The following is a 22,443-nucleotide window of genomic DNA, read 5'->3' on the forward strand; positions in this document are numbered from 1 at the left end:
AAAATACTTACCCATCTACTAAATTTCTTTAGACTATTTAAATACAAAACAGATTTAAAATAAAATTAAGGTTAAAAAAGTACACTACAAAAGTATCTACCTTTATTGAGACTATTTAAATACAAAACTGATTTAAAATAGAAATAAAATAGAAATAAGGTTAAAAAAATAAGAAAAAATATATATTTTTAGATTATTTCCATTCAAAAGGGATTTAAAATAAAAATAAGGGGAAAAAATATAAAAAAATACAAAAATATCCTCCTTTCTATAGACTATTTAAACATAAAACTGATTTAAAATGCCCCATATTAACAAAAAAAGACATTTAGACACACTAATCAGGATAATTAGCATTTCTCCCCTCAACCAATGAACCGCCTCCATTTTTTGTAACGTCACAAAACTTTTGATTGCTCGCTTATGTTTGAGTGTGTATGCTCTTTTTTTCTTCTTCTAAAGTGTACGCACACATTCAAAAACACAAAACACACTTAAGTACACACACACACACTCAAAACGCGAAACACTTCACATGGCGTCTTTCTTTCTTTCATTCATTCATTCATACTTTAAAAGCCTTACATAGTCCTCCGTTGCCATGGCGACCGCACGTCTTGGGTCTCCTTGAAAATACAATATTTTCTTACAATTTTTTTGTGACCATGTAAAATACTCTTTTCTTCTTGACCATGAAATTCGCTCAAAACTTTGGTCCATATTATTATTTTTAGAAAATATTGTTTCAATACTTTTTTGTCTTCATGTTTTGACACTGAAAACAAAACTCCTCCCACTTTTTGCCTTTCGAATTTGTTGACACACATTTTGCAGGTGGGCGGGGCTTAGTGCTAAGTCCCTCCTCCTCATTGGTTCCTTCATTTGTTTTGTTCAATTTTTTGGGGGCATAAATTGGAATCCTTACTTTCTGACAATATTGTAAGAATACATTTTTTTCTCAAATTGGATTCCTTACTTTCTGACATTTTTGTTTGAATTTTTTATTTTTTTTGCTCAATACGTGAGTTTTTATTTTGACAAACCCGCCAAAAAAAACAACAACTTTTCCATGAGCCATTAAAAAGACGTCAACTTTGTCTACAATTGTCCCCAAAACTCCTTAAAATTATGAAACTTATCCAAGATATATCATAAAATTCAATTATTTAAAGGCAACATTAACAGTACGGCTTATATGCGAGAAAATATGGTAAATATAGGATATAACTGACTTTAAATTGTTTTTTTTGTGTGTTGATGAAACTGTCAGAGTCAACACTGTAGTAAATTATTATTGTTAAAATACATTTTTTTCTCAATAAGTCAGTCTTTATTTTGACAAACCCCCAAAAATAAAAAAACACATTGTCAACTTCATCAACTTTGTTTACAATTGTCCCCAAAACTCCTTAAAATTATGAATCTTATCCAAGATATATCATAAAATTCTATTATTTAAAGGCAACATTAACAGTACGGCTTATATGCGAGAAAATATGGTAAATATAGTATACCACTGACTTTACATTGGGTTTTTTTGTGTGTTGTGAGTCAACACTTTCGTAAATTATTATCATTAGAATACAATTTTTTTCTCAATACGTGAGTCTTTATTTTGACACCCCCCCAAAAAAGAAAAAACTTCTTAAAATACCGTTTTCCATTCCAAAAAACCTAAATAAAAACTCTTAGCTTTACACTATTTGAATGCAACCCAATACTTTCCTCTAGGCAACAATACATTAGTGCCTGTGTGTGTATGTGTGTGGGTGTGTGTGGGTATGTTATAATCTGTTGCATCAGTGTGTACAACAAGAACAACAACAAGAAGGCGACTTTAATGGAGGCTAGCTGCCATCGCTGTCCACTTTCAGCCTGCAGTCAAGATAGCTGCTACACCGATGTGATCTTATCTTTGCATTAGAAATAGACACAACACACACACACATAAACACACACACACACATAACACACACACATAAATGTGCGTACACACCAACCCGAGTAAACATCTTTCTTCCCACTCGGCCCGCAGGCGGAATCATTCGCTTGATATCGTCTTTCATCACCGTGCACTTTTTTTCTTATTGTCTTTGTCATGCCTTTAATCGTCTTTATTCTCTCATGGCCGCCTCCTCTTCATCATCATCCTCACCTACACCTTATTTTTTTTTACATTTGCATAAAGCTTTTAGGATCCATGTGACAAAATTTGAGTTTTTTTTATACATGGCGTCGTTTTCAGAGGATGGGAATCGCGTTAAAAAATAAAAAATAAAATCAGGTGTACCTGTTGTTAATTTTGTAAGTAGAAGTGTACTTTATATGTAAATTTTCTCATTGGTTCCATAGTTCTCACAAAATTACCAACAAAATTGTTTAAAATTAGTCAAAATGTCCTGATTTAAGTACTTATACAGTACTATATTATTTCTTTATATTTTTTAGAATAGTAAACAAAGTTAGCAGCAAAAAAAGACATGTCCAGCAATAATAAAGACAAAAAATCACAATAAAAAACTTAATTTTTCTCCTTACTTTTTAAAATAATCCAGTGGTATATTGCAAAAAATACAGTATATTTTATAAAATATATTTACATTAATGTTGCTGTAAAAAGTGACAATCAATCTACATTACTATTACATTTAATAATGTAAAAAAATGTAATAATAATAAATATTATTATAATTATTATCATTACTGTTATTATCATTATTTTTATCATTATCATTATTATTATCATTATCATTATCATTATCATTATCATTATCATTATCATTATCATTATCATTATCATTATCATTATCATTATCATTATCATTATCATTATCATTATCATTATCATTATCATTATCATTATCATTATCATTATCATTATCATTATCATTATTATTATTATTACATTTTATTTTTGAGAAGCAAATATTTCAACAAAATTTCTTCCCAACCATATTTTATCCCACAAAAAATATCTTTAATTAGCTCATCTTTTACTCCCTCTAATTTTGAAAAGCTTTATTCAAATTAGGGTTGAAAAACACATTTCCGACCCCATTTATGACATTTATTTATTTTTCAATGCCCCATAAAAACCCATTGCCACTTTTCCCCGTGAACCTAACCCAGACTATTTTGTGGCAGTCCATTTTATGTATATTTTTATGATAATTTATGAGTGTTGAATTGGCCTGGTGGGCCTAATAACCCCCCCCCCCCCCAAACATGCCATCCACAAACAATGAGGCATAATCACTTGCGCGTGAGTGTGGGTAAATGTTCCGCCATCTAATCAAGATGGACGCCAGCACGCGGCCAATCGTCTAATCGCACTCCGAGCGCCGAATATAATAATCATATTTACATATTTTTGTCTGGACTGTTTATGAGGAGAACACACATGGTTCAAACTGTAACTAGGACTGGATTTTTTGGTGTTTTTTTTTGGTTTTATGTTGATTTTTGGCGGACATTTTGTTCATATCAAGATTCGATCATAATTTTAATATGACAGATATCAATTTTAACAATTTTAACATCCATTTTTGGGCGTTTTTCCTTTGCTGAAGATGGAAAAAAGCCACTAATTATGGCCAAATGTTGTCCTTTTTGATACATTTAAAAGTGGGTTTATGACATAAATAATATGCAAATTTGTGACAAGTTATATTTGAGAATTTTAGTCTTTTTTTTGGTCGGCTTGGGGACCATTAAACGTTTAGAGTTGAAATAGTTTTAATTGGCTGTCAATTATTTGGTGCAGGCTACTGCTCGATTTTAATTGGCTCACGGCGATTTATGAAAATGTCATTGCATTTGGCCCACAAAAAATATATATCTTAAATACAAGCCATTTTTATTATTTTTCTCATCTATAACGCTAAAGATAATCCAAAATAATCTGAGATAATCTCTTGAATGGAGTCTCTATTATTCTCAATGTAGGAATGTGGTTTTATTTCACAAATATTATTTTTTTTAATCTAATCTGATTTTTTTTCTCCAAATTTTTCTCGATATTTAACAAAAAAAATCTGGAAACGTCTTAAATTTATTGATAATAACATGTTTTGTGGTTTTAAATCAAAATACATCATCAAACATGAGTTAAAAAATAAAAACAGATTTTTTTTGGTGTATGTTCACATTTTTTTTTTGTGTTTTTTAATCAAAATACATCATCAAACATGAGTTAAAAACAAATAACAGATTTTTTTTCGGTTTTTGTTAACCGCTATATCATCGTCTTATTGTTTTGCAAAGCCTTTTGTCGCATTTAATGTGAAAAAAAATGTACATATTTGCCATAAAAAAATCACCAAAAGTTTGACAGTATTCGTCTTTTTTTGTAATTTATGACTACTCGAATACGTACAAAATAAGATCTGTAACCTGAATTTGTCCCGTTTGTCTATTAGGACACTGAAGTGTTGAACACGGCTATTCTGACTGGACGCCGGGTTGTCCTGCCCGTCAAACTGGTCACAGTGGGGACAGACGGCACGGTGAGGCAAGTGGACGACTCGCTTAGCTGCAGTTCGGCCGACGTTGACGTCCTGAAGGTGAGCCATTAAAAAAATGTCGTCCTGTGTTTATAATGTTCCCCAAAACTCCTGAAAATTGTGAATCAGAGTTCGTCTTATATAAGAGATATCGTTAAAATTCTATGATTTAAAGGCAATAATAAAGGTACGGCTTATATGCGAGAAAATATGGTAAATGTAGGATGTCACTGATTTTACATTGGGTTTTTTGTGTGTAAATGGAACAGGCAGAATCAACTGTATAGTAAATTGTCAACGTTTTTGATCAATCCTGTGTTGATTCAATCCAAGACACATTTTTTTGTATCTACTTTTTATTTTTTATATCATAAGCTACATTAAAATCTTACTCATCTCACTAAAATCTCATTGGTTAAGGTTTGAATTCATATTGTGCAACAGCGCGTTTAACAACTTGATTCATTGCGTCACCCGTCTTCTTAGAAAATGATGAATATGAGGATGAGGATGATGAAGATGATGCATTTACACAGTAGGATAAATTGTCACTTTTCCACAAAGACTTATTGTTAAGGTTTTTAGCTCATTTTTGTGATTGACGATTGAATTAGAGTGGGCTCAATATTGTCGTTATCTCCATTCAAGATTATAATTGTCTTTAAAAGGAATAAAATGGTGTCTTTGATGCTCACAATGACTCCAACGTATTCACCGTAGCCTTAAAATTGCTTTAAAATGGTTGAATTTGACAATTTCTCGCATATAAGCCTCCCCCTTGATTCACAATTTTCACATCCATTTTCATAGTTTTAATAGGGAGTACAAATGTCTTACTTTGAAGGGAAAATCTTAAGAAAAATCATCACACATGCTATTTCTGAGATATTTTAATAGGCGAGAAATGATGGTATTTGTAACTAGGACACACTTTGTATGATCCCAAAGTATTTTCTGTTTCCAAGGAATTGTAAACAGGCAATTTGCATAAATATAAAGCAATGTCATTGGCATTAGGAATGAAACTTTTAGGTCAGTGGAACTCGGAGACCAGTCTGACATTGCAGGCGTCCGCTCGGTGAGCTCCAAAGCCACTTTTGATGCGCGTTCAAAAAAGCTGCCACTGTGGGAGCATGTGGAATGAGGAATTATGGGATGTCATTCACCACTTGGAATCAAAACAAAGTCAAAATACTCAATCGAGGAGTGGCCAAGATGTTTTATTTTGAAAGGAAGGGAAACAAAAAGGGTTAAAATACCTTTTTTCACTTCAGATTTTCAAATTTACTATTTAGAAACATTTTTCCATGTTTTTCAAATTAATTTGAGACATTTTAGTTTTCAAATTCTGACAAAAATTCCCAAAAATTCACATTTTTTTGAACAATTTTTTTATTTTTTTTTGTTTTTTTGTTTTATTTAAAAAAAATAATTAATGAGGTAACATGTTAAATTAAACAAAAAGATAGACAATGATTTTTTTAAATTTGTTTTTTTTATTAGAAATAAATAAATTAATGAGGTAACAGGTTAAATTAAACAAAAAGATAGACAATGATTTTTTTTAAATTTGTTTTTTTTATTAAAAATAAATAAATTAATGAGGTAACATGTTAAATAAAACAAAACAAAAAACAATGATTTTTTTAATTTGTTTTTTATTAAAAATAAATAAATTAATGAGGTAACAGGTTAAATTAAACAAAAAAATAGACAATAATTTTTTTTAAATTTGTTTTTTTTTATTAAAAATAAATAAATTAATGAGGTAACAGGTTAAATAACACAAAAAATAGACAATGATATTGCAAAATACATTTTCAGCCAAAAAATAAAAAGTGCAAGTCATTTAGGATTATGATGAGGCTTCCTTTTCACTTTCACTCCACTTTTTGAGTGGTTTGAAACGTGCATATAAAGTGATTATTACTGTACCAGTCAGCAAAGATGTACGCACATATTATCCAAGGACGTGTGTGTGTGTGTGTGTGTGTGTGTGTGTGTGTTTGTGTGTGTAAAGATCACACGTGTCAAAGCGGGCAAGTGCTTTATTAAATGTCGCTGGGATCAATTCTTAATCACCCTGGCGTCCATCCGTGTACAAACAGCTCTCTTAAAACACACATTTGCACACAGGCAAACTTCTTCCAATCAAATTAGGAGCGATAATGAGATGGGAATTTCCAGTCATTTAGTAATTAGCACAAGGGTGCATAAATGTTGATTGTGTTTGGGTTTTTGGAGAATTTTATAAATTGCTGATGTCGGGTTATTTAAAAAAAGGGAAGTACTGTGTTGTTGTTTTAGGTGTATTTTTAAGTGTTCAGACAAACTACTGTATTTACTGGACTATAAGTTGCACTTTTTTGGTAGTTTGGATGAGCCTGCAACTTGTATATGGAATTGTTTTATTAATATATCGATCAAAAAACGGGGAATATAGATTGCATGCATTTAATGGAGTAGTTTTTAATTGTCAGAAATTACTTTTTAAAAGATTTTGAAAAATATTAAAATATTTTGTAAGATTTTCAAGATTGTGTAAGATTATGTAAGATTGTGCAAGATTGTGTAAAATTATGTAAGATTTTGCAAGATTTTGCAAGATTTTGCAAGATTTTGCAAGATTTTGCAAGATTTTGCAAGATTTTGCAAGATTTTGCAAGATTTTGCAAGATTTTGCAAGATTTTGCAAGATTTTGCAAGATTTTGCAAGATTTTGCAAGATTTTGCAAGATTTTGCAAGATTTTGCAAGATTTTGCAAGATTTTGCAAGATTTTGCAAGATTTTGCAAGATTTTGCAAGATTTTGCAAGATTTGCAAGATTTTGCAAGATTTTGCAAGATCTTGAAAGATATTGAAAGATCTTGAAAGATCTTGAAAGATCTATTGAACGATTTTGATAGATTTTCAAGATTTTGCAAGATTTTGCAAGATTTTGCAAGATTTTGCAAGATTTTGCAAGATTTTGCAAGATTTTGCAAGATTTTGCAAGATTTTGAAAGATTTTGAAAGATTTTGAAAGATTCTGAAAGATTTTGAAAGATTTTGAAAGATTTTGAAAGATTTTGAAAGATTTTGAAAGATTTTGAAAGATTTTGAAAGACTTTGAAAGACTTTGAAAGACTTTGAAAGACTTTGAAAGACTTTGAAAGACTTTGAAAGACTTTGAAAGACTTTGAAAGACTGAAAGATTTTAAAAGCCATTTTAGACTTGTTCTTTAAAAAAATCACCAACATCAATGACCTATAAATTTGGCAACAATTTCAGGCCCACAGTTGTCTGAGATAGACTCCAGCACCCCTGAAACCAATCATCTGGCGGACATTTTTTCCCCAGCAAAAACAATTTTGAAAAAAACTAATGAGACACGTTTTGGTGAGAATTTGCAAAACACAACATAAATCTTTAAAATCACCCTCAAAGACACGGTCAAAGACACCATCAAAGACACACCAGCTCTCCCAGGCGTAGAAATGAGTGGCCTCTATCGCCAGCGTTATTGATCACACTTAAACACGGCGCCTCCCGTCGGCCGGCGAAAGGAAATTGTTTTCATATTGAAAGTGTCACAGCGAGGGTGCGTTTCATTTGCGCTTCCGAGGACAAAGACAACGCCACGCCGAAAGAATCAATCTTCCATCTTTGGCCGCCGCCGCCGCGCAGATTCCTCCGCTTGATTCATTTAGCGTTCCGGCGGCGACAGCTAGCGCTCGTGGCGTCAGCCCCACTTTAAAGTTTTTTATTGCCGAATGAATTTGCTACATCGCTTTGGCCGTCAACATTAGCGCTTTATAGCCCGTATAGATTTTACTTTGCTGTGTTTGTGCACGCTCCACTTCTTCATCGGATTTCTTGTTAAAGGAGGGAACCACTGACAGCGACCAATCACAAAAAATGAGCTACAAAACAACAATGGCAATAATGAAAGTGGCATCTTTAAATGTGACAACATATCGAATGGGGACGGCTTTGCTCGGGTTGTTAATAATAAACCTATTGCACCAGATAGCCGGGATACATGACAGTCGCCATTCATAACCATTACCGTATTTTCTCGCCTTGTATGCCGTATTTGTCGCTAAAAAAATTGATGTCTGAATCGAGTGTACGGCTTATATGCGCATAAATTAGACTAGATATGCACGAAACTGCAAGGTGATGAAGATGAAACGCCATAAGGCAAGACAATACTGTCATTTATTTCATAATAGAAGAAAGATAAACAGATACAATGCTAAATCCAAATGCGACGTACATGTTTAAAAGCACCCTCAAAGACACAAGATTTTGAAAGATTTTGCAAGATTTTGCAGGATTTTGCAAGATTCTGTAAGATTCTGTAAGATTTTTGCAAGATTTTTGCAAGATTTTGGAAGATTTTGGAAGATTTTGGAAGATTTTGGAAGATTTTGAAAGATCTTGAAAGCTTTTTTAAAATATTTAGTAAGATTTTGAAAGATTTTGAAAGATTTTGAAAGATCTTGAAATATTTTTTGAAAGATTTTGAAAGATTTTGAAAGATCTTGAAATATTTTTTGAAAGATTTTGAAAGATTTTGAAAGATTTTGAAAGATTTTGAAAGATTTTGAAAGATTTTGAAAGATTTTGAAAGATTTTGAAAGATTTTGAAAGATTTTGAAAGATTTTGAAAGATTTTGAAAGATTTTGAAAGATTTTGAAAGATTTTGAAAGATTTTGAAAGATTTTGAAAGATTTTGAAAGATCTTGAATGATTCTGAAAGATCTTGAATGATTCTGAAAGATCTTGAAAGATTTTGAAAGATTTGGGAAAATTTTGAAAGATCTTGAAAGATTTTTTAAACTATTTTGAAAGATTTTGAAAGATTTTGAAAGATTTTGAAAGATTTTGAAAGACTTTGCACGATTTTGAAATATTTTGTAAGATTTCAAAAGATTTCAAAAGTCATTTTAGACTTGTTCTTTAAAAAAAAATTCACCAGCATCAATGACCTATAAATTTAGCCTCAAATTCAGACTCTGCCCAACAAAAGCAGGCACAAGTAAGTTTTTTTCACATTTCATGCTAGATAAGGTTTATTTTTTTCTTGAATTTCCTTCAAAGACATCAGAATAAATGTTGTTAAGCATTATAGCATTTTGTCTTCTTCACCTTACAATTTCGTGCATGTCAAGTCTAATTTATGCGCATATAAGCCTTACCCTCGATTCACTCATCTACAAAAAACGGCCTATTTGCGAGAAGTAGTGGAATTTTGTGTACTATCAATCCTTTAAAAAACATGTTCCTGATTTTGTACCATTTCCCTAACATTTTCGAATAATGTCCCATCCTTTATTCTACTTTTACATTCCATGTTTAAAAATGTTCCCATTTAACTCCCACCACACTTTTTGAAAGCAAAACAGAAGCATACGTACGTGCGCCTTTTTGCTGAGCCCGCTCGGCAAAACTAAAAAGAAATAAACTTAAAAAAGATCCGTCCAATAATAGATACGCAGTGAGCAAGTGTATTGTTTTGTGCTAGCGTATATTTTGCTGAGTTTGAGCTTTGAGGACACTGAAGAATGGATTTAATCTGGGTTGCTTTGCCACACCAACAACCACGACGACGAAACGAAAAAAAAATCCAAATGAAAGGAATCGAGCGACGGAGGGCGGCGGCCTCAGCACTTCAACAAGTGTGCGCCACACAAAAAAAGACCAAAAAGAACCAAAAGAACAAAAAGAACAAAACAAAAACTGTCAAACCTCATCCGACAAACAACAAAACTTTTCCTCTGGCTTCAAAACAACTCCATTTTCATAATATTTTTCATAATAAGACGACTTGAAATAGAAATATCCAATCCTACGCGTGGGTTGGTCTCCTCTCATACTATACAATTAGCGCTAGTTGCTAATTATTAAGCTAATTGGATATGATACACATGACAAGGCCGGAGCTTTATATAAATTATACTTGGCGCCCTTTTCTTCTTTTTTGGCGTTTAAGACGTTAAAAAATGTAATATGTAGTTCTTGGTATTAACTTTAAAAGCTTTTTTTCTCAGTTGGCCGTCTTGTGGGTTTAAATAAAACGTGTATATATGCGAATTAGTAGCCTTATTAGCATAGGGATATAAGTCAACTGTGGCCCCAATATGTCTGTTTGCGTGGCCTCAAAGTGTGTGTGCTCAATTTATACGTGTGTTTTGTCACGTGTTATTTAAATGAGACAAAGAAATCAAAGAATGTGGAATGGTATTTGAAGTTAAAAGCAAGTTGACTTTATTGTGGGGAAAGTTTGTCAAGTTAAAGTTAGTTTGGTCATTGAGTTCTCTACAGACTTCAAAATCAGAACCATAAGGCGCACCACATTAAAAGGCGCACTGTTAATGAATGACACTTTTTTTTTCTCCATATTGGATTGGATTGGATAACTTTATTCATCCCGTATTTGGGAAATTTTAATGAAAAAAAATTTAAATTTGAATAAATATATACATAAATAGGTGTGTTGCTGAAATATATATATATACATACACATACTTATATATTTGGGAAATTTTGTTGTCACAGTAGCAAGAGGGTGAGAATACAGACACAGCAAAACACTTTTTAGATATAAATAGATAGTTAATAAGTAAGTTAATAAACAAACACATTGAAAGATATATAAATAAGTAAGCGTGTTGCTGAAATATATATATGTATATACATATACATACACATATACAAACACATATATACATACACAGAGATGTACATAGATGTACAAAATATAAAGCACACTGGATTATAAGATGCCCTGTCTATTTTGTAGAAAATTTAAGACTTAAGTGCGCCTTATAGTTGTGAAAATATGGTATGTTAATTTCTATTATCAAGCCGAGGACAGGGGAGTGGCTTACGCTTGCGAATTTCAACGTGGATTCTAATATTTTTATGAATTTACCAAAAAAAATGAAATTAACAAAAAAAAATTGCCCTGAAGAAAAAACAATGTAGTGAAGCCATGATAATCGAGGGATTACTGTACATACATGTCAACTTATACGTTTTTCCTGTATTTTATACTATTGATCACTTCAAAAAATAGCCTATTAGGCGCCCTGTCTATTTTGGAGAAAATTTAAGACTTTTAAGTGTGCCTTATAGTTGTGAATATACGTTAAGTGGACTATTAAGTTTATTCACAACAACTAAATATTTCACCACATTTGTTCGTAACCACTATGTTAAATTGAGGCTGTTTTTGAATGTAGTTTTTTTTCTTCCTTGGTTCAGGTGTCGCCCAATTGCGATGAGGTCGTGGTGAATGGCAAGGAGATCCGCGGGCGCCATGGCGTGTCCGTGGCCTTTGCGTACATGCATTTGACGGCCAAGCTGCCGCTCAACGTTTGGGTGCCCAAGTTGCCTCTACAGATCCACGTCTCTGACACCGAGCTCAGTCAAGTCAAAGGTTGGCGCGTGCCCATCGCTCCCAACGCGGCCGCCAACTCTAACAGCAGAAGGTGATGACATTTCAATGCAAATTTCAATGTATCATAACATAGAACCCCTTTCAAAATATTACAGTGTTCCTTTTCACGTTGGGGTTAGGGTTAGGGGTTAGGGTGTGTTTAAATACAAAATGGTTAGGGTTAAGGGTTAGGGTTAGTTTTAGTGTTAGGGTGTGTTTAAATGTAAAATGGTTAGGTTTAGGGTTTAGGGTTAGGTTGAGTTTAAATACAAAATTGTTAGGGTTAGAGTCAGGGTTAGGGTGTGTTTAAATAAACAAAGGTTAGGGTGTGTTTAATTGCAAAATGGTTAGGTTTAGGGTTAGGGGTTAGGTTTAGGGTTAGGGGTTAGGGTTAGGTTGTGTTTAAATAAAAAAAATGGTTAGGGTTAGGGTTTGTTTAAATACAAAATGGTTATGGTTATGGTTAGGGTTAGGGGTTAGGATTGTTGTGTTTAAATACAAAATGGTTAGGGTTAGGGTTAGGGGTTAGTGTTAGGGTGTGATTTAATACAAAATGGTTTGGGTTAGGGTGTGTTTAAATACAAAATGGTTAGGGTTAGGTTGTGTTTAAATACAAAAGGGTTAGGGTTAGGTTTAGGGGTTGGTGTTAGGGTGTGTTTAAATACAAAATGGTTTGGGTTAGGGTGTGTTTAAATACAAAATGGTTATGGTTAGGGTTAGGTTGTGTTTAAATACAAAATGGTTAGGGTTAGGGTTAAGGTTAGGGTTAGGGGTTATGGGTTAGGGGTTAGGGGTTAGGGGTTAGGGTGTGTTTAAATACAAAATGGTTTGGGTTAGGGTGTGTTTAAATACAAAATGGTTCTGGTTAGGGTTAGGGGTTAGGTTGTGTTTAAATACAAAATGGTTAGGTTTAGGGTTAGGTTGTGTTTAAATACAAAATTGTTAGGGTTAGGGTTCATCGCAGAAATTGAGGGAATACTGTATTTGGTCGTGTATTTTCACATCATTTTGTTGTTAATAAATACAAACATAAGTTAATGAAGGCTGAATTCAATTATACCGTTTCACTGTGTTTATGGAAGACTCTAAAGTATCTATTTTCAAAGACGAGTTTTCTTGGCAGGCCGACGAGAGACAGCGATGATGACGAGGACGACGAGAGGAAGGGCAAAGGATGCACTCTGCAGGTTGGGTACTTCCTTTCCAAACTTTTTGCGACATTCTGACTGACATCTCGTTTTCTCCCTTCCAGTACCAGTACGCTCTGGTAAGGGTCCTCACCCACTTTGTGGCCGAGCCTGCCGACCCGGGAGGGGAGGTGGTCCACATGCTGGGGGCCGACTGGCAGGCTGACATCACCCATCTAGTCCTGGACCAGCTCAAGGTCCATAAAAACTATCAAATACCATATAAAAATGTTTATTTTGCCAGAAATATCATCTTTCTAAGATGTTTGTATTTGACTTGTACATGTTTTGACATGCAACTCATAGCATTTACCGTATTTTCTGGTATATAAGTCGCACTTGTATTTATAGTTTGGGACTTATACTCTTATTTGTTTCACTTTTATCGTTTTCAAAGCTAAAGATATAAGAAAAACTGCAAATTTTACTTTAACAGGTGCTTATTTTGACTATAATGACGGTAATTAGTTCCATTTTTCTTCATCTTATCTGTAATTTGAAGCAGGTGAAATATTTTTTGCTATGACATTTTAATTTGAAGTACATTTAATAATGACAAACGATTAGTTTTCTACAAAAGTCTGTCTCCAATTAATTTTTCAGGTAATTTAACATCATTTTGTACACCGACCGCCCACTTTATGGCGTAATGTAATGATAGAATGTAGTGTACATTAAGAAGGTGTACCTAATAAAGTGACCATTGTACTACAAAGGTGGAAGATGAACGTATCGCCAAGCTGGTGGATGGCCGCGTTCTGATTGGACGGGACTTGGGGATCACCACCATACAGGTACATGCAACACACGGAAAGGGAATTTAACCTGCATCAATCTGCATGTTCCATCACATTGTCAATTTTGACAGACTATAATTATTGCTATGTTCTTTGTTGCCAGGTGTTGTCGCCATTGTCCGACTCCATCTTGGCGGAAAAGACGGTAACCGTGTTGGATGACAAGGTAACGATACAAAAAAGTGCGAAAAAACACTGTTCATTGGGACAAATACATGCAAAAATTCAAAATGTACAGTAATTTTCACAGTAATCCCTCGAATATTGCGGTTAATGTCGACCAAAAATAGCCGCAATAATTGAAAAATTCCAAAGTAGAGTCACCCTTATTATATAATATATAATTATAAATATAACTACATGTTTTTTCTTCTGTCCTAGTAGCAAGAGTGGCTTCCACTTCTGAGTTTCAGTGTGTATTTTCACCTTTTTATAAACTTAAAAATAAAAAAAAATGTTTTATTCTTCATTGCTGAGTCCTAGTAGACGGCAAAAGACAGGGGCGTGGCTTAAATGTTCACATTTTTATATATATTTTTTCTTCAGTGCTGAGTCCTAGTATAGAAAGACAAGAGAGTAGCTTAAATTTTCACATTTTTTATGAACTTAAAACTATATATATGTTTTTTCTTCAGTGTTATGTCCTAGTATATAAAAAGAGGGAGTGGCTTAAATTTTCACATTTTTCTGAACTTAAATTAATTTTTAAGCTCATAGCAGAAAAAAATGACAGGAAAATTTGCGAAAATTGAAGCCACAATAATCGAGGGAAGACTTTACAATTGCACCTCTACTTACAAATATGTCTACCCACAAATGTTTCAAGTTACAAACCCCAAGTTTATCCAGCTCCATGTTACCAAATCCCCCAAAACAACTCTACATTTCCTGTATTCATTACTTCCAAATTGTAAATTGGACATCTAACACCTCCAAAAATAAACTAGTCGAACAAATTACCACAAATATGACTCATAAACCAATTAGAATTTGACGCCCCAGCATATAAACCATCACATTGGAGCTACTTTTTCCCCTTGTACTCAAGCACCACCATCACAACTAATTGACAGTGGAAAAAGTACTCGAAAGCAACGGAACAAGCGCGTCACAATAACCCAGGTCACATGACCTCGGGCCGCTCCGACAATAATAATAGTAGTGTTGGCGTCCGGGTCACGTCGTGAGGGTGAATGAACGTCCGGTCCTCCTGTGTTCAGGTCACCATCAACGACATGGGGGTCCAGCTGGTGGCGTCTTTGTCTCTCAACATGGCGGCCGCCGCCGCCGGTGGGAATTCGCAAGCCGTTCAACTGACGGCAACCGCCAGTGACCTCATGCGAGCACCCAAACAGGTATTGCAAATGACGCATTTTGTTTGGTAGGAGGATTATTTACATATTTACACATATTTTGGGATTTTAGAAAAGGCTGGAAAGGTTTTTTTTTAGATTATATAACTTTATTTGTCCGGGATTTGGGAATTTTCACTGTTACTGTAGCAAGAGGGTGAGAATACAGACACAGGAAAAAGACATTTTAGACAAAAAGAAATAAGTCATAAATAAGTGTGTGTTGCATGAAATATATATATTCATTTTTAATTATTATTTTATTTTTTAAATTATTATTATTATTTTTGGGGGAATAATAGAAGAGTGGAACAAGTTAGACACAGAGAAAAAAATTTAAACTGAGAGTCATCTTACGTCAAATGCATCTTAAAAAAAATCTAGTCTGCCAAATTATTTTTTTAAAATATCATTTATCAATTGATTTTAATGACCCATGATAAATTTGAGTGTGTTTTAAGAGAGAATACAAATAAGAGAAACATGAAACGAGGCCGAGAAGAACTGCAGTATATATACACAAAATATGATAAGAAGCAAAAAGCCGCATTTGTTTTGGCCGGGAGCCGCATGTGGCTCTCGAGCCGCATGTTCACCACCAATGTAATAGAATGTTAAAGGACTATCTGAAGGATTAGAATTGCCTATATTTGAATGTTATTTGAGTTTGAATCACGAGATTGATTTTTTCATTCATTTTCTGAACCATGCTTCTTCACGAAGGTCGCAGGGGGTGCTGGAGCCTATTGCACTTAACCCTGAATTGGTAACCAGCCAATCGCAAGCCACAAGAAGACAAAGCACAAGCAATCATAGCTCGGAGCAATTTATAGTGTTCCACCAACTAGCTTAACATACAAAAATAGCATTTTTGGGGGAATCTGGGAGGTAATCATAGCACCCAAAGAAAACCCACGACAGCCCTCAACCCCAGAATTTCTTTTACCAACCTTTTTGAACAAATATATCCATCATTAAACCCACCAAAAACAGTTAAACTACCACTACATACTTGAAAAACTAATACATGCGAAGTTTAACATTAAAACGTGACTCCATATGTTATATTTCAATTTTTTTAATATGGTCCGAATTGTAATACTTGCATTTCATATATACTTCATATGGAAGGGAAAAAAATCGGAAATGGAAGAGTTTTTCAACTCCCACAGGGCTTTTTTTCTATTTTTTTTCGTCCAATGAAACTTGAGACACACACACACCGTCACACACACACTGTCACACACACACACACCTCATTGACGGCAGGTCGGCGTAGAAGAAGAAGCCCCGAGGTTGTAATCAGTGAATCCAAAGAGTAATCCGGTGCTGAGAAAGTCTCTTGCTGCCTATCTGCCTTACATGATAATCACTTTCTAATTAGCTTCATGTCTAACTTGGAGCCACTAACTGTCCAAGCGCCTGAATATTTTTATTAGTATCTTAGCATCTTGTTCCCACCTCTGCTGTCATTTTAACCTACCCGTGTTTAGCCTCATGATTGGCAGGGAGCCGCTCGTTGCCATGACGAAATGTGTACGTATTGTGAGTCGATGGGTTTGTTTTGTTTTGTCTAAGTTTGACTGGTGGGACACATTCATTTAGCATTAGAATGCTAGGTGACCAATCCAATTGGAATCGAATTGGTGTCAAAGTGGCGGCCCGCAGGCCAAATCTGGCCCGCCACATCATTTTGTGCGGCCCGAAAAAGTAAATGATGAGTGCCGACTTTGTGTTTTAGGTTCAAATTAAAATGAAGAGTATAGATGTATATTAAATTTCCTGATTTTCCCCATTTTAAATCAATAATTGTCATTTTTTAATGTTTTTTTATGTTTTTAGTTCAAAAATAATTTTGTAAAATCTAAAAATATATATAAAAAATGCTAAAATAAATATTGTTTTAGATCTATTAAAGACTGAAAATTGAGGGCTTTTAATCCAGTTATTTTAATCAATTTATTAAAAAAAAAATCTAAATATTATATCTAAAATGGTCTGGCCCACATAAAATCGAGTTGACATTAATGCAGCCTTGGTTTAGTGTATTTTTTGGTATATTAGCCTCCACGTGTAAGCGTACCCTTAAAATTGCCTTAAAATCATTGATTTTTACAATTTCTCGCGTATAAGCGGCGTAAAATGTTCCATGTTTTTTAATGGTGTTCCATGGCCTTTTCAGGAAGCCGCCATCAGCGCTTGGATCCACTACAGTGACGGCTCGGTTACGCCCCTCGACATCTACGACCCGAAAGACTTCCTGCTATCCGCTGTGTCATTGGACGAAAATGTCATCTCTGTAACCAATCAGGTGAGGGCTCCCGATTCAAAAAAGTTAGTCCTGAATAATGTCATATGTGTGCAAATATGTGCCGCATTGCAGTTTTTACAGTACAGCTTTTTAATTGCTTCATATAATATTGATTGATTAATAAATTGAAAGATTTTTCAATTGTACTGATCGATAAACCATTTTTGGCCCTTAAAATTTGTACAAATCGTCTGACCATTTTAGATATAATATTTTGATTTTTTTTTTTTATAAATTGACTAAAAGAACTAGATTAAAAGGCCTGAATATTCGGGTTTTTTATAGATCTAAAACAAGGTTTATTTGAGCTTTTTAAAATGTATTTTTAGATTATACAAAATGATTTTTGAACTAAAAACACAGAAAATGGATTTAAAAATGACAATTATTGATTTAAAAGCAGGAACATCAGGAAATTTAATATACATCTATACTCCATTTTAATTTGATCCTAAAACTGAAAGTTGTCATGATTGACTTTCCCGGGCCGCGCAAAATGATGTGGCGGGCCAGATTTGGCCCCCGGGCCACCACTTTGACACCAGTGATCTAATGGGTAACTGTACTGAATTGGTGTATTTCTTCCTGATGCTAAACCAGGAGCAACAATGGCCTGTGGTGGTGGCGGAAGGCGAAGGCCGGGGTCCGCTAGTCCGTGTAGAGATGGTGATCTCAGAAACATGCCAAAAATCCAAGAGAAAAAGCGTACTAGCCTCAGGTCTCGGAAACGTGGCGGTCAAATTCGGCATCTCCCACGGCGACCCCAAAGGAACTGACGGCCTTCTCGAGGGAGAAAACGGAGAAGAAAATGGCACCGAACGACCCAAAGTCGGCGAAGGTACAGAATGGAACTCCAAAAGTGTAGCGGTAGCTGTGGAACGTGAGGAAGGAGCCATGAGAAAGGTAGAAAAACACCCCCAAAATAATGGAAAAATACCCACATACACAAATGACAACCATTTATTCTGATTTCCCTATGCTACGTCCAATCATTTAGGTCAGCCTGACGACAAAGAGTACCGTGACGCATCGGATGTCGGGTGGGAAAGCCGGTAGTGGCGGTCGGGTTGGGGGTGGGGGTCCGAGCCAGGCGGGGGACTATGCTAGCTACCCGGCGCAGGTTGAGGTGCCCGGACCGGCCGATGGGGAGCTGACGCAGACCACTAGGGGACTGTCGGATTTGGAGATTGGAATGTATGCCCTTTTGGGGGTCTTCTGTCTGGCCATACTTGTCTTCCTCATCAACTGTGTCAGCTTTGCCTTCAGGTACTGATTTTGGATTTTCAATGTGTTAAAGTCCATTTAACTTGAAAGCAGCACAGATGATATAATTCTTATTATTCAAGGTAGGAGAGTTGCTATCTAGCTATTAGTGACTCATTAAAGACATAAATAGATCTAAAGATCTAAAACAATGTTTATTTTAGTTTTATATATATATATATATATATATATATATATATATATATATATATATATATATATATATATATATATATATATATATATATATATATATATATATATATATATATATATATATATATATATATATATATATATATATATATATATATATATATATATATATATATATATATATATATATATATATATATATATATATATATATATATATATATATATATATATATATATATATATATATATATATATATATATATATATATATATATAGATTTTACTAAATGATTTTTGAACTAAAAACTCAGGAAAAATGGATTAAAAAATGACAATTATTGATTTAAAAGGGGGAAAATAAGGAAATTTTAATATACATCTATACTCTTCATTTTAATTTGATCTTATAACAGAAAAAATGGATTAAAAGCCTTGAATATTCAGTTTTTTATAGAGCTAAAACAATGTTTATTTTAGTTTTTTTCATATATATTTTTAGATTTTATTAAATGATTTTTGAATTAAAAACACAGGAAAAATTGATTAAAAAATGACAATTATTGATTTGAAAGGGGGAAAATCAGGAAATTTAATATACATTTATACTTTTCATTTTAATTTGATCCTAAAACAGAAAAAATGGATTAAAAGCCTTGAATATTCAGTTTTTTTATACATCTAAAAAACTATTTAACCCTAAAAACACAGAAAAAAATGGATTAAAAGCCTTGAATATTCAGTTTTTTATAGATCTAAAACAACGTTTATTTTAGAATTTTTTTGAATATATTTTTTGATTTAAAAAAATGATTTTTGAACTAAAAACTGAAAAAATGATTAAAATCCTTGAATATTCCGTTTTTTATAGATATAAGACAATGTTTATTTTATCTTTTTTTTATATATATTTTTAGATTTTACAAAATGATTTTTGAACTAAAAACACAGAAAAAATAGATTTAAAAATCACAATTATTAATTTAAAAGAGGGAAAATCAGGAAATTTATTATACATCTATACTCCATTTTAATTTGATCCTAAAACAGAAAGTCGGCACTCATCATTGACCTTCCCGGGCCACAAAAAACTGATTTAGCGGACCAAATTTGGCCCCCGAGCCGCCACTTTGACACCAGTCACACAAGTCATTGCAAGACCACAAAACCCCATTTGGCTACATTTTGGTCTCAATCCATCCTATCTCTACCAACCTACATTGTTTTTTTTCCCCTCCTTTTCCCTTGCTTGGTTTTCATCATAATTGCCATTTTTTTTAGCTGAACCCAAAAGACCCAACTTCCATCTTTCTGGCCATGTTTCACAAAAAAAAAGCAGGGTGAAAAGCCAAAGGTCCTCCCGGAACACAACCCCAAACAAGCACAATACGCCAGCTAAGCAAAAAACTCCTGTTGTCATGACGTCAAAACGCCATAGGTCGAGGACATCATACCACCCACCATGAGTCATCCATTTTTTTCACAACTTACTATGGGATGTCATCCTCAGGTACCGCCACAAACAAGTCCCCGTGTTGGAAACAGGTGGCAACATGAACCACGCCCACGATTGGGTGTGGTTAGGCAACGAAGCCGACCTCCTGGCGGACCACCCGGACCACACGGACTCATGTCCTGGTGGTCCACTTCCCGACGAGTGCACCACCATCATCGACCGCGGCGAGGACGCCTACGAGGAAAGCAAATACCTCCTAAACGGGGCGGGCGCCGTCTTAGCCGTAGCCACCAACCGGGCCTCTGGGGGTCCGCACCGGGGTGTATCCCGTAGCCAGACCTTACCCCGGTCCCTCCAGGATCCCCACCAGTGCCTTTCCGCCATCGCCACCGCCCGACATGACCCGGAACACCTCAACAACTCGCCGAGGGCGTCGGCTAAACGCAAACGGGTTAAATTCAACTCCTTCGCCACTGTTTTGCCCAACGAACGCCACCAGGGCGTGGCCGTGGGCGGTCCTTATGCCAACCCTTCGGTTCTACTCGGAAAGGGTGGCGAGGACGACATCAAGTGGGTGTGTCACGACGTAGACGCCGGCCAATCGGAAATTAGGAGCTATATGGAAAGGCTACAAGACAATTTGTGACTAAGTGGAGGGACCAGGAGGGGGCGGGGAAAGGGGCGGGGCTTAGGAGTTTATCCCTGACCAATCAAAAGACGTTTTGGGAAATGAGATGGGCGGGGCTTGTTGGGTTAAGGGTGAACCTGTGAAGACAATTCACCTGTTATGCCTTTTGGATGGAAAAGGTATACAGGAGGGACCAATGCAAAAAGGGGCGGAGACACAAACAGGAAGCGGATGTCGGCTTCACGCAATAAAAGACAACAATTCCAAAAGGGAGGATGAAAATAAACAATTTGTAAGGAGTGCCAGGATTATTGTATAAAATGACCATCAACTGGGCCCTTTTGTTGCCATTTCCAGGAAACCATTGTGCTTTTCACAATAAGAGTTGCCATTTGCATAAAAAAGAAAGGAACAAAAAAAGAAAACATAAGAAATATTATTTAAGTTTGATCGCCTTACATGAGGAAATTATTTTTGTGCAATTTTTCGGATATGCACATTTTATTTTGTCGGGTCATTTCCTGTCTTCAAAATTAAATCATTTAGCGGTAAAAAAAAAGGAGGTAAGAGGTACTTAAACTTGCACAAGTAGTAAAAGGAAATGAAAAAAAACTTTTTTTTGTAGTTGAGTTATAAACGCAAGCGCTATGTTTCCATTTTATCGCCTTTTCACAATAAGAGCCCAATTTGCAAAATGACATTTTATGATGTCATTTTTAACAATCTTACAACTCTAGTACAAAAAGTTAGATTTATACTCTTATTTTAAACTTTCCTATTATTTTCTGTGTCATTTCCTGTATCGACACAACCATTTCCTGTTTTCAAAATCAAAGACTTTTCATCTAAACCTAAAAAACTTGGACTCAAACTCGCAGAATTCTCAACAAGAAGTTTCTTGACTTTACGTCATTTGAAACTAAACACTTCCACCGTTTCAATGACATCACTTCCTGTCAAAACTTAACTCCTCCCCCTAGTTGGGTGAAAAAAGACTGTCTACTTCCTGTTGGGAGGAGCTATTGCGTGACCACGGACCACTCTAGAAGTATATTTCTTTTTTAACTTTATTTTGGAATATATAGTCTGTTTTGTCCTTGTGTTAGACTTTTTATTTTAGAAAAAAATAACAATTATTTATTTAAATTAAGCACTGAAGAGGATGGTTTTGTGTTTTAAGCTCAGGTGACGACGCAGAGAAAATTGGCCAATTAAAAAAGACGGCATCGTTAGGACGGCAATATTTATTATTTGTAAACTTGAGTCAGTGCAATGTAATCAAATGTTGTAAATAAACAGGATCAACAACAATAAATGGTCACGAGTTGCCCATTTTTCACACAATTATGATATAATTTATAC

General features: G+C 34.5%; 1 protein-coding gene across 1 annotated transcript in view; it reads left to right on the forward strand.

Annotated features, from left to right (window-relative positions):
- Positions 1-21,121, forward strand: part of LOC144195748 (transmembrane protein 132B) — a 114,036-nt gene extending 92,915 nt beyond the window's left edge. Inside the window, exons 6-16 of the mRNA XM_077715568.1 lie at positions 4,419-4,562; positions 11,757-11,983; positions 13,055-13,118; positions 13,184-13,315; positions 13,835-13,912; positions 14,019-14,081; positions 15,136-15,270; positions 17,450-17,578; positions 18,179-18,481; positions 18,576-18,844; positions 20,508-21,121. Coding sequence (XP_077571694.1) covers positions 4,419-4,562; positions 11,757-11,983; positions 13,055-13,118; positions 13,184-13,315; positions 13,835-13,912; positions 14,019-14,081; positions 15,136-15,270; positions 17,450-17,578; positions 18,179-18,481; positions 18,576-18,844; positions 20,508-21,099 — 2,136 coding nt within the window. The 3' untranslated portion in view covers positions 21,100-21,121. The remainder of the gene's footprint in view (positions 1-4,418; positions 4,563-11,756; positions 11,984-13,054; positions 13,119-13,183; positions 13,316-13,834; positions 13,913-14,018; positions 14,082-15,135; positions 15,271-17,449; positions 17,579-18,178; positions 18,482-18,575; positions 18,845-20,507) is intronic.
- Positions 21,122-22,443: the final 1,322 nt, after the last annotated feature.

Source organism: Stigmatopora nigra, chromosome 4 (genome assembly GCF_051989575.1).
Source record: "Stigmatopora nigra isolate UIUO_SnigA chromosome 4, RoL_Snig_1.1, whole genome shotgun sequence".
NCBI classification, from domain to species: Eukaryota; Metazoa; Chordata; class Actinopteri; order Syngnathiformes; family Syngnathidae; genus Stigmatopora; species Stigmatopora nigra.